The 13,673-nt window shown below is 38.4% G+C and overlaps 1 protein-coding gene and 1 pseudogene across 2 annotated transcripts in view; both read left to right on the top strand.

The window, feature by feature from the left end:
• Positions 1 to 13,673, top strand: part of LOC306667694 (uncharacterized protein) — a gene marked incomplete at its 5' end in the record, with an annotated part of 84,740 nt that overhangs the window by 162 nt on the left and 70,905 nt on the right. Inside the window, one exon of the mRNA XM_079150408.1 lies at positions 3 to 153. Coding sequence (XP_079006534.1) covers positions 3 to 153 — 151 coding nt within the window. The remainder of the gene's footprint in view (positions 1 to 2; positions 154 to 13,673) is intronic.
• Positions 51 to 12,843, top strand: LOC306667262 (large ribosomal subunit protein uL23-like; annotated as a pseudogene). Its single transcript, XR_013766739.1, has 3 exons — positions 51 to 112; positions 7,136 to 7,206; positions 8,434 to 12,843. The product of XR_013766739.1 is annotated as a large ribosomal subunit protein uL23-like (transcript).

Genomic DNA, 13,673 nt, shown 5'->3' with positions numbered 1-13,673 from the left:
AGGGAGCAGCCAATCAAGGCTTCGCGGGTGGAACTGCCCCCTGTCCGTAGCGCCTCCTCCCACACGCGCCAAGACGCCCGCAGGACCACCACCCTGAACCCTGGCGCCTCAGGTGCGCAATGTGGCCGTGGGCTGCTCCTTCCCGCCTCCCTCGTACGTGCCCGGGTCAGAAGAGGGGGTTCTCTTGTTTTCTTACCTTTCCGCGCCTTCAGGTACCTCCTTCGCCTGCCCCACGATGTTGGGGAGTGGCTCTAGAGAATCAGTGAGGAAAACCTGGACGCGGCCTCCTGGGATCCGCGGCGCGGGTCTGAAGTAAATGGTCAGGTCGACTCTCAGATTCTCGCTTGTTCCTGCCTCTACTTCGGTCTTCGTTCCGCAGAATGGGGTAGCAAGCTGGGTGGTCCCACCGCACGGGACTGCAGAGAAAGGTACAGGATAATTTTCAGTGCCCCCTGGGCAGGAGGTAGTATCTTTGACTTCCGAAGTCCTTCGTGTTGAGGATTTCTAACTCCTTTGGGTCAAGGCCCAGTCTTGGGACTTCATGTGAGCCAAAGGTCAAGTGATGAGCTATAGAAACCTGCAATCACCCGTACCTTGGTGGAGTCAGTACTATAAAATGCGGGGTGCCTGGCTAAGATACCCCCTCTGGACCCTGGATTCCCTTTCAGCTCCACCTTCTGCAGTGGTGTGCTGGTGTGGGTACTTTGCACAGGTGGGATGCTTTAGACTTCAGCTGAGATGGTTAAGTGTGAGAGCCCCTCTTTACTCTTCCCGCGGATCTGGAAGGTGCCACCCACTCAGGAGCCGGGAATTAGGACAGCAAAGCCAGCTTTCCTCTGGCAGGCAGCATGGTGACGGAAGCAGTCTGCTTAAACCCTGGTTTAACCACTTGGAAACAGTGTGACTGACCTCAGGAAGGTTTTTCAGTCAGTTGGGGCTTCTGTTGGTTTGTCTGTAAAATAGAAAAGCAATGACTACCTTGCAAAATCATTTAAGATAAGGGTTGGGGATCTCTAGCTATCAGGGAATGCAAATCAAAACTACATTAAAATTTCATCTCACTCCAATCAGAATGGCAATTGTTAAGAATACAAATAGTAAATGTTGGTGAGAGTGTGGGGGGAAATGTACCCTCATACATGTTGGTGGGACTACAAATTAGTGCAGCCACTTTGGAAAGCAGTATGAAAATTCCTCAAAAAACTGAGAATGAAACTACCACATGATTCAGCTATCCCACTCCTTGGTATATATCCAAGAGATCTAAAATCAACATACTATAGGAATATTAGCCACATTAATGTTTATAGCAGTGCAATTCACAATAGCCACACTGTGGAACCAGACTAGGTACCCAACAATAGATGAATGAATAAAGAGAATGTGGTATACATACACAATGGAGTTTTACTCAGCCATAAAGAAGAATGAAATTATGTCATTTGCTTGTAAATGGATGGAACTGGAGAACATCATGCTAAGTGAAGTAAGCCAGACTCAAAGTCAGGCAATGACTGTTTTCTTTCATATACAGAAGATAGACCAAAATAAGGGGGAGAAGTGGGGAATCCCATGAAAATAGAGGAGAAATCAGTGGAGTGGAGAAAGTTGATTGAGGGGGAGGGAAGAGGGATGAGATAAGGGACAGAGAGTGGAATGAACTTGATTGAACTTTCCTATGTATATATGTGAATATACCACAGTAAGTTTCACTTTTATGTATATGTTAAAAAACTATAAACAAATAGAAGAAATACCAGTAGAGGAAAAGGAACAGGGAGGGAGAAGGGGAGGTAAGAAGTACTGGAGACTGAACTGGAGTAAATTATATTCCATGCTTGTATAACTGTGTTAAAATGAACCCCAATATTACATATATCTATAATGAACTAATAAAAAAGGGTTGAGGTGTATCCTAGTGTTAGATCACTTACCTGTCCTGCTTGAAGCCCTGGTTTGATCCCCAACATCAGACAATCAGACACACACACAAGGAAAAAAAAAAAAAAGAAACAAACAAACAAAACAACCCCACAAGTTGAAACTTAAGGTTTTTGTTTGTTTGCTTGTGTGTACTGGGGAATATAACCCAGGGGCAATTTAACACCAAGCTACATCTCCTGACCTTTTTATTTTTTATTTTAAGTCAGGTTCTCTCTAAGTTGCTTAGGGCCTCACTAAACGGGTGAGGCTGGCCTTGAACTTGAGAGCCTCTTGCCTCAGCCTCCCAAGCTGCTGGGATTTCAGGCCATCACACCAGGCAAGATGAGACTTTCGATGACTAAGCAGGGTCATTGCCTCTTGCCAGCCTGAAGCTGGCAAGTCTTAAGATTAAGGGAGCAAAGTATGGGGGGAGATGAGAGAGACTTAAGATGAAGAGAGATATACTGAGTTTTAAAGCAAATATCCATGTGTTGTTGAGACACAGAAAGTGCTCAGGAACATTCATTATTCCTGAACAACATACCCTTATCCCACCCTTGTAAAAAACAAGATGTTTAAGTTTTTATCATTGTTTTGATATTGGCTGACAGTTTCCAGTATCTGATGAAGGGAACTGCCTTTTCAAGGATGCAAACTCAGACTGGGCATCCCAGTAACTTGGGGAACTGAGGCAGGAGGCTCACAAGTTCAAAGCTAGCCTCAACAACTTAGTGAGGCCCTAAGCAATTTACTGAAACCCTATCTCTAAATAAATTAATAAATAAGAATGGAGGACTGGGGATGTTGCTCAATAGTTAAGTGTCTCCTGGGTTAAATCCCCAGTACTTTAAAAAAAAAAGGCAAACTTGGAGGACTTTCTGCAAGTATTATCATAAGGGTAATATAAAGATAGTACTTCTTTTTTTTAATTTATTTTTATTGTAAACAAATGGGATACATGTTGTTTCTGTTTGTACATGCAGTAACAGCATACCATTTGCGTATTCATACATTTGCATAGAGTAATGATGTTTGATTCATAGTTATTTTTTTCCTTCCCCCCCACCCCTCCCACCTCTCTTTTCCCTCTATACAGTCCCTTCTTCCTCCATTTTTGCCCCCCTTCCCACCCCCCATTACGTGTCATCATCCGCTTATCAGTGAGATCATTCGTCTTTTGGATTTTTGAGATTGGCTTATCTCACTTAACATGATATTCTCCAATTTCATCCATTTGCCTGCAAATGCCATAATTTTATCATTCTTTATAGCTGAGTAATATCCCATTGTATATATATACCACAGTTTCTTTATCCACTCATCAATTGAAGGGCATCTAGGTTGGTTCCATAGTCTGGCTATTGTGAATTGAGCAGCTATGAACATTGATGTGTCTGCATCACTGTAGTATGCTGATTTTAAGTCCTTTGGGTATAGGCCAAGGAGTGGGATAGCTGGGTCAAATGGTAGGTCCATTCCAAGTTTTCTAAGGAATCTCCACACTGCTTTCCAGAGTGGCTGCACTAATTTGCAGTCCGACCAGCAATGTATTAGTGAACCTTTTTCCCCCACATCCTCTCCAACACCTATTGTTGCTTATATTCTTGATAATCGCCATTCTAATTGGGGTGAGATGGAATCTTAATGTAGTTTTGATTTGCATTTCTCTTATTACTAAAGATGGTGAACATTTTTTCATATGTTTGTTGATTGCTTGTAGATCTTCTTCTGTGAAGTGTCTGTTCATATACTTAGCCCATTTGTTGATTGGGTTATTTGTATTCTTGGTGTAGAGTTTTTTGAGTTCTTTATATATTCTGGAAATTAGTGCTCTATCTGAAGTATGAGTGGCAAAGATATTCTCCCACTCTGTAGGCTCTCTCTTCACATTGCTGATAGTTTCCTTTGCTGAGAGAAAGCTATTTAGTTTGAATCTATCCCAGTTATTGATTCTTGCTTTTATTTCTTGTGCTATGGGAGTCCTGTTAAGGAAGTCTGATCCTAAGCCAACAAGGTAAAGATTTGGACCTACTTTTTCTTCTATAAGATGCAGTGTCTCTGGTCTGATTTCAAGGTCCTTGATCCATTTTGAGTTGAGTTTTGTGCAGGGTGAGAAATAGGGGTTTAGTTTCATTCTGTTGCATATGGATTTCCAGTTTTCCCAGCACCATTTGTTGAAGAGGCTATCTTTTCTTCATTGCATATTTTTGGCACCTTTGTCTAGTATTAGAAAATTGTATTTATTTGGGTTTGTGTCCATATCCTCTATTCTGTACCATTGAAGATAGTACTTCTTATCCAAAATGTACCTTTTCTTCAAGATTTAGAGACAAACTTGTAAATACAATTTTCCCTCCATAGTTGTAGGTTTGCAACTGCAGATTCAACCAACCTTGGATCAAAATTTATTTTTTTTAAAAATTGCATCCTTCTTGCTGGGTACTGTGCCACACATCTGTAATCCCAGTGGCTCAGGACTGCTGAGGCAGGAGGATCATGAATTCAAAGCTAGCCTCAGCAATTTAAGGAGGCCCTAAGTAACTAACTTAGCAAGACCCTGACTCAAAACAAAATATAAAAAGGACTGGGGATATGGCTCAATGGGTAAATACTCCTGGGTTCAATCCCACTATCACACAAAAAAAATCTGTACTAAATATGTACAATTTTTTCTTGTTGTTATTCCCTAAACAATACAGTATAACAACTACTTGCATATCATTTAAATTGAATAAGGTATTATAAGTTATCTCAAAATGTTTTAAAGTATGTGGGAGATATTATTGCAAGTAAATGAACCTCTGAGGAACTGCCAGCATGCTTTCTACTCACTAACTTTGCTCAAGATCTAGAGAGCCACACTTCTTTTCAGGCTGAGTTTTGGAAGTCATAGTTATTTCCTTGTTTGTAGATGAATTTGTCTAACCTTTTTATTGTTATTGTTCTTTTGTTTGTGTCAGTGGATTTCCTGGAGAAACCAGCATATACCCATTGTACTTTAATTTTTGCCAATGTTCCTAAGTAGCATATTTTCAAATATATTGCAAAGTAGATGTTGACTCCCTTACCCTGTGTGCTTTAAGCTATTTTGTCCAATATAGTAACCATTAATTGCATGTTGCTATTAAGTCCATTTTAAGGACTAGTCCAAATTGATATGCTGCAACTATAAAATGCACACTGCATCTCAAAGATTTAGTACAAAAGAAAGAATGTAAACTATCTTGATAATGGGTTTTCTATGGACAACATATTGGAATGATAATATTTGGGGTACATTCAGTTAAATAAAATACACTATGAAATTTTTAAAAATTAAAGCATACGGGAGAATTTTTTAGCTGAGATGTAAATACTACACCATTTTATATAAGGGACTTGAGCATCCATGATTTTGATATCCTCAGGGATCCTGGAATCTGCCTTCCAAGGATATCTACTGTATTTGTAAATAAAGCAGATTTAAACAATATGTTATGAAAAAGATATACATTATACTGTGGAGAATACAGGAAGGGATCATTTCCAGCCTATAAAGGGAAATCAATGAAAGTCTCGTGGAGGAGGCTTCATTGCCAAATCAAAATGCCTCAAACTGAACTTGAATCCCCTTCTCTGGCCTTCTTTTATCTTTTGTACTGTATTCCTTATTTCACTAATGGCTTCCTCATCCATTCAAGTTCCAAACCTTTGGGAGTCACCTGAAACTCCTCTGTGTTCTTTCTTTCCCCCATACAATCAAATTCTGTTAAATTTATCTCCTGGATTTTGTTCAAATCCTTCCCCCTCCTACCTCATACCTACAATCATGTCATCTTTTGCTTTGATTGTTGCCAGTCTTCTAACCTGTGTCTCCACCTCCGTGTTTAGTTGTCTAACGCTAATGTCTTTCCATCCTTTGTACTCTCTCATTCAGTGTCTCCCGGCCTGGAATCACCTCCATCCTCCATTTTGTGAGCTCTTACTCATTCTCCAAAATGCAATTGAAACTTCACCTCCTGTGTAAAGTCTTCTCTACCTGCCCCAGCAAAAGTTTGGCCCTTTATAGATAACCTCTCTTAATATATTTATCAAAAACACCATTGTACTTAATTAATTGTATTTAATCAAACACTATTGTATGTAATTATCTGGAACTGGGATGATATACTTCTGAATCTATTACACTTTGGCACTGCTGATGGAATTTTGATGGGTTCAAGGACAAGTTCATATAATGTACAAATAAAAAAATTTTTAAAGGATAAATTCATTAAGGTGGTGACATTTGAGCTGGACCTTAAAGCAGGAGTAGAAACTATTAGTACTAGTTAAATTCCTTCATCCATCTTTCTCTACTGTTCAGTGACAGTTCATTCACACTAGGTCATTATAAACCAGTGTTGCACAAATATAAAATATAAGAATAAAAAGTTATATTAATTTTTTTATATTTGCACAAAGTTTTTCACTCTGAATAACAGGACACCTCACTAGATCCCTCCATGATAATCATTTTAAAAGACTTTAGGGGCTGGGGTTGTGGCTCAGTGGTAGAGCGTGTGCCAAGCATGTGTGAGGCACTGGGTTCAATTCTCAGCACCACATATAAATAAATAAATAAAACAAAGGTCCATCAACAACTAAAAAATATATTTTTTTAAAAAAAGACTTTAGGTTCTGCCTAGTTGCTTGCTGATATATTCAGCCAAAACCCTAAAGTTAGAACTATCCGCAAGTATACTACAGTGAAAGATTCTTCCTTGCTTTGAAGAACAACTCTGTGACAACACTGGTGTGCTTTAATGATGTGTAGTCCATAATTTGTTAAGTGTATAAAAATATAGGCAGGAAAGATAGAATATATCCAACCTCAGCATGTAGGTTACACCTGGAGAGGGAGGTAAAGGAATGGGATAGAAGTATGAGAATCATCTGATGTTATATAGTGTTTTTGTTTTTGTTTTTGTTTTGAGACGGAGTCTTGTTATATTGTCAAGGCTGGTCTAGGTCTAGGCTCAAATGATCTTTCTGCCTCAGTCTCCCAAGCAGCAAGGACTACATGCTTGTGCCACTATACTCAACGGATATACAGTTTTAATTATTTTTTAAAGAGATCTGAATCTCTTCAATATTAACATACTAAAAATCTGGGTCCTTGTTTTTTACCTATGCTTTTATTTATGTTTCAAGTATTTTGAAAACATTATTTTATAGATTTTTTTTTTAAAAGGAAGCTTTGGATCAGGAGTCCAGAAACCTGCAAATCGGTCTGGATTTTACAGGAAACTCAATTTTCCTGAGGTAAGAAAGGCATGGGAGGAGAGGGGACTGGGAAAACAGTCTATACAGATGGTCTGAGGCTTTACCTAATTCTTAGAAAAAATAATTCTGACAAGCTAGTCATATATAAATTCCTCTATTTATATGCTTATTTATGACAAAAAGGGTTTTAATATAGAGATTGATTATGGAGAAAGCTAATTTGTTAAAAAAAAAGTGTATTAGTGCCCGCTTTTAGGTGTTACTTTTGAATTTGCAATGTGTTAATTTTAATCCTTAGGAAAGGTATTTAAGGTACTGTGGGTTTTGCTCATTAACATTTGAAGAACTAGTTTTGTGATGATCATTGATGAGCAATCTGCCATGACAGAGATGTCATCTGTCCTCTTTTCTCCTGTGAGCCAGCTTATATCCCCACTGAGCACTTTACAGCACACAAAGATTTTGCATCGACTTGTCCTATTTGATCCTCTCAATAATACTGTGAAATAAGGGTCAGGAGTTCTTGGTATTTGTCAGATTTCCTAGTTAAACATGACAGTTACTGGAAATGAAACTGTAAGAGCCAATATTTCATATATAGTCATAGGGAAGAAGATCTGAGGTGATTCAATTTCTAAGCAACTAAGGCCCAATTTCTGGGTTAACTTGTCCCTGTATGGTATTTATGAGCTCAGAAGTCACTGTTCTTTCACTTCTAGGGTCTATTTTTTTTGTTGTTGTTATTATTGTCTTTGTGTAGATTTAAGTGTCTCAAAGTGTTTTGGAATAGAGCACCCAAAATTAGTGAGAATGGGCTTTGCAACAGAGCTGGCCAGACCAGGGATAACTGTGACATGTGGGTTTGTCTCCCTTTTAGCAGTGTGAACTGTTTGTTCATTGTTCTTGATTTAGGTCCCTTTCTTCTTTTCTCATGACTAGCCCTGCAAAACCTTCTTTACTCTCAGTAGACTGTCTTTTTTAAAAAAATTAATGTTAAGGTTTTATTTTTGATTGACAAAGAATAAATATATACATATTTATGAGGTACAATGAGATGCTTCAAAATATGTATTGTGTAGTGATCGAACATATCCATCATCTCAAATATTTATTATTTCTTTGTGGTGTGAATATTTAAAATCCTCTCTTTGGGTTATTTAGAATTTTGAAATGCACTATTATTAACTGTATCAGTAAACATCCATAGTCCTTCCTAGCATTAGCTGAGCTACACTAAAATGCATGTACCAACTCCATTTTATTTAGTAGGAGACCCTTAAAGATCCTATGGGAAGGGAGACCCTTTTCACCAAGATGGCACCCAAAACTAAGAAGGAAGCTCCTGCCCCTCCCAAAGCTGAAGCAAAAGCAAAAGCTTTGAAGGCTAAGAAGGCAGTGTTGAAGGGTGTCCACAGCCATAAAAAGAAGAAGATCCGCACATCACCTACCTTCCAATGACCCAAGACATTGCAGCTCCAGAGGCAGCCCAAATATCCTCGGAAGAGCACCCCCAGGAGAAACAAGTTTGACCACTATGCCATCATCAAGTTCCCCCAACCACTGAGTCAGCCATGAAGAAGATTGAAGACAACAACACACTTGTGTTCATTGTGGATGTCAAGGCCAACAAACACCAGATCACACAAGCTGTAAAGAAGCTCTATGACACTGATGTGCCCAAGGTTGACACCCTGATCAGGCCAGATGGAGAGGAGAAGGCATATATTCCACTGGCTCCTGATTATGATGCTTTGGATCTTGCCAACAAAATTGGGATCATCTAAACAGAGTCCAGCTGTCACAATTCTAAATATACCCTTTTTTTTTTCAACCTAAAAAAAAAAAAAAAAAAAAAAAGATCCTATGGGAAGAACCTCTGATGTTGAAATGTCAGGCATGAGAAAAGGCCCTGAGAGAAATACTTAAGTCAGGAGGACTGCCCCCTCCACCCCTCACATAACATTGGTCAAAGCCTATATTTTTCTGGAATATGGCATGTCTGATGCATCTTATACATTCCAGCTGCTACTGTCCTCATACAGGTTCTCATCATTTCATACAGTACCTCAATGAACTCAGTCTTCCTGACTCCCAACTTCAAATTCCCTTAGTTCCCATGATGATTCATTAGTTTAGGTAAAAGTTGAAGATGACATGGCACGAGGCCCTTTTGTTTGACTCATCTCATGCTGTGCCTCTTCCTTAGCCTACAATCTGGGCTCCAGCATTGTCAAAATACTTCTGGTTGCATGAACACTCCAAACCTCTATCTTTACTCAGCTCCTTCTTTACATGGATATTTCCTATATAAACCTTAAGATTCTAGTGTCTTTTCTTCAGTAAAGCCTTCCTGGTTCTGTAAGGGTTGCTTAGATTTCCACTTCTTTGTTGCCACAGCACACTGTGCAGTTAATATTCGATTTGTTAAGTTTCTTGAGAATAGAGGTATAGCACATCTCGGGATCTATAGTGCTTTGCATATTTCTGGTGCTCAATACATGATTGTTGAATCAAATTGAATACCATATCAGTATATGTAAATGTTTGTGTAGTCACTTGCCAGATCCTTTTTACGTATATTATATAGCCTACTTTAAAAAAGACTACTCGTAGATGTGGCAGATTTATAGGCCTTTCCTTTCAACAAGACTCTTAACTGTCTTTGCACCTTGAATATCTAGGACACTAGTGGTCTTAAGTTCTAGAGTGGTTTCAACAACAAGAGATATTGGAGGGTAGGGAACCACATCCTTGGGCTGCTTTGTGTAGTATTATAGTGTTTACTGGGAAGTTGCTGATTCAGTAACTCATAGTTTATCCCTTTTTTTTTTTTTTTCTTTTCACATTTTTTATTGATGCATTCTGGTTGTACATGATGATGGGATTTGTTGTTACATATTTGTACATGCTCACGATATAACAATATTATTTGCCCAATGTATAACTCACTTTTTTAAAGCAATATTTTTAGTTGTAGATGGACACAGTGCCTTTTATTTATTTATTTTTATGTGATGCTGAGGATCAAACCCAGTGCCTAGTTTATCCCTTCTGATTAGCCTCTTAGCCTTGCATTAGGAATTTGGTGGGATCCTTAACCATGACATTTCTGAGTTACAGAGATTATGTATCTGGTTTTCAGAAATGTTCTTGCTATAGATAACAACTACCTGCTTGTATTTTGAGAAATAGCAGTCTAAGAGAAAGAACATTGGACTAGATATATAAATATAGGTTCAAACCCTGGTTTTTACTATTAGATAGCTACAGCTTCAGGTAAGTTATTTTATAGTTCTTCTAATCACTAATTCTTATAAATTATATGATTTATGAATGGTGGACTATGAGGCCCTGTTTAAAAATCTGGATAGTAAGGGCAAGAATAGCACATGTTACCTAACACCTAGAGAAGAACCTTGGATCTTAGTATCTCAAGGCCAAGGACTGGCCAATACTGACTTGTATTAGAATGCCACAGGTATAGTAAGAACTGAACTGGAATGGATACCCAAGGACTAGGGTTTAGCCCTCCTTCTACCCATTTTAAGCTATATAACCATAGACAAATTACAACTTTCCTGGGTCTCAATTTCTTCATCTAAAGATGAGGATAATAATACCTACCCCACTTTCTTTGATTTGAAAGAATCAAATAAGTTGAAAAATCTGAAAATCTATACAGTCTTCCCTCTATATTATTTTTATGAGAAAAAAGTGTTTATATAATTCTTCCATGGGAAATTATACATATGCCATCCTTAATGTACTGGATGCTTATCTTTGAGTTATTTTTCCAGTAGTGATAATGGCTTTGCATTGAATCATTTATAGTCTTTCCACCAGTTATTCAAGTGATAAATAGCATGTATTTGAAACATGGGTAATTTTGAGACCATGAAATAAAGCAAAGCTAACTATTCTAAGCTGAAATATAGTTCACAGTTTTATCAATAGTTTGTCTATAATTACTCAGGCTAGCAAACTACACATAGGCTTATGTATCATCAGACATGCAAAATCCCAGGTTAAATGTTTGGGTCCCATATTTCATAAAGTATCAATGTGATAAATATATCTTTCTTTCTACCTCCTTCTCCTAAAACAATTGCATATATGTGTAATGGGCTTGGTAGCAATGTATGTGGCATTTAGAAGTATTTCATTGCTACAAGCTCAATGCAAGTCAACATGTGTAGTGACTGCCTAAAAAAGCTCATATAGTCTTAAGTTGCATTATGAGAAATATAATGTCCAGAACACCAGAGAGATGACTGTCTTACTCTGTTCTATGCTGACCAAGGCATACCTGAAGTTTATTTAGCTCTGGATTAGATATAGAGCATACATATGTATTATCTTGCATGTGAATATAAGGAGAGATGACATTGGAGAGAACATCTACCAACAACAAGAAAACTTTTTATCTAGCAAAACAAGCAAATGAATATCCCAGGGAGGATATCATCACTTATGAAGAAGGCCATATACGTTTACTTTTTCCATATGACCAACACTAAGGAGAGGAGCCAGTCAATAGATAAAAACTAAAGGAGGAACATTTCAGTCCAATGTAGTTATTTCTGACTAGCAATGTCAAAAGATGAACTAGGCAGTCTGCAGGCAATGAATTCTTAGTTTTTCAGGGTATTCAAGTATGATCCAGATGACCACTTGGTGGGAGTATTGTAGAAGAAAGTCAATGATGAGATGGGTACTTGAGCTAGAGAGGCTGTGGTTTGTGTGGGTTGCTATACCATGAACCAAAAAAAGTACAGAATATCAGTTCCAAAGAACTATGAACACACCATAGAACAATAAAAAGATAGTTGGTATCTGAAGAAGTGAAAAATCAAAAGGGTGAACTTACTGAAGAACTAAATAAAGGGAAGATTATTATTATTATAAATTTTATTTTTATTCTTATTTTTAAGTATGTTTGGTTCGGTTGGGTTTAATGGAAAAGGACCACTTTATTACAAGAGTGTGTGAACCCTACTTTCTGGTGACAGGAGTTCCAGTTCAAGAATTGGTATAAAACAACTATTTCATGATTGCAAAGAACAATTTCACCTTGGAAATGTTTGTATTGGGGCTCAGTTATAAGACCAAAATACCGCATGGGGATCAGTAGGCCAAGAAGTTACATAGCCTAGGAGTGAAACAAGTGTATAGATAGAATGCGATATTTGTTAAGCCAGGTCAAATAGACTTAAAGTTGGTACCTCACCACTGGTGAATAACTGACATCCTGAAATCCTTTACACTGTATTCTGAGAGGCCATACTGTTTGCTTACAATCATGTAGAGGGTTTTACCTATCATAATAGCTTGCAGGTTCTATGCCCCACCAAAGACCTTACACCAGCAAGTTCAGCCATACCTTGAATGCTAAACCAGTCAGTCCTGCCCCTAGTCCCAGAATCTGGGTCCTGCTTCTGATCTCAACCCAGTTGCTGTCCCTGTCTAAATTAATGCCCCAAATCTAATAACTAGTCTGCCATGTTTGAAACAACAAACTTCCTTGTATTCCAGTTCAATAATTGAATCTCTGTTTTGTTTCCTTAAACCCAAATCTCTTTCTGATATCCCAGCTCCGTTTAAATTTAGCCTTGTTAAAGACTAGAATCCGGACTTGAGTTTCACCCTGGACACTTAGCCCTGCATCTCTCTTTCTTTCTCTCTCTCTCTCTCTCTCTCTTTTTTTTTTTTTTTTTGTCCTAAATATTTTTTTAGTGTCAATGAATCTTTTATTTTATTTATTTATATGTGGTATTAAGTACCGAACCCAAGGTGTCACACATGCCAGGCAAGTGCCCTACCACTGAGCCACAACTCCAGCCTGCCACTATCTCTTACTAGACTTTCTTATACAGACTACTTCCTAGACTGCCATTGCTAAATCCCAGAACCCTGGAGCCTCACCTTTGGAACTCCATGAATGCTGCAGTTGTAGGCTTCACTTCTCTGAGAATCAGGCACCCCTGTCATCAGAATGCTCTTTTATAATTCCAAGTTTGACCATACTGTCTGTACCTAAGGAGCAAACTGATTTTGGCCTGTGTCCAGAGCAATCCACCAAAAGCCTTCTAAACTCAGCCTCTGCAGTCACTAACCAAAAAGAGTTTCCTCAGGCTGGTATTGTATAACCTTCTGGGCTTTGGGGCCATGTTTCTGGGCAACATAGCTCCATATCCGTTAGCTATGAACTTTTCTTGTCCAGATTCTGTGGAGTTAGTTTCAGCAGCCCATAGCAAGATGCACAGTTAGTTTCACAAGGGTCTTACAGCCATTCAACTGTTAACCTCTTTACTGGTTAGTTTTATAAGCACATATTGAGTGAACCAACCTTTGTGCCCAGTATGGGGTTAAATGTGAGTAAATAATACGGTACTTGTTTTCATATCATAATCATAGTGGCTTATAATTCTTGAACACCTGCCACATGCCACGTACTGTGTTAGGCATTGTGTGATGCCTATAGGGAATGGGAGGTATGTCATCTAGGC

This window comes from Sciurus vulgaris (assembly GCF_902686455.1).
Source record: "Sciurus vulgaris genome assembly, chromosome: 8".
Taxonomy (NCBI): domain Eukaryota; kingdom Metazoa; phylum Chordata; class Mammalia; order Rodentia; family Sciuridae; genus Sciurus; species Sciurus vulgaris.
The sequence above is the reverse complement of the archived record's forward strand: the minus strand, read 5'-3'. Positions and strand labels throughout refer to the sequence as shown.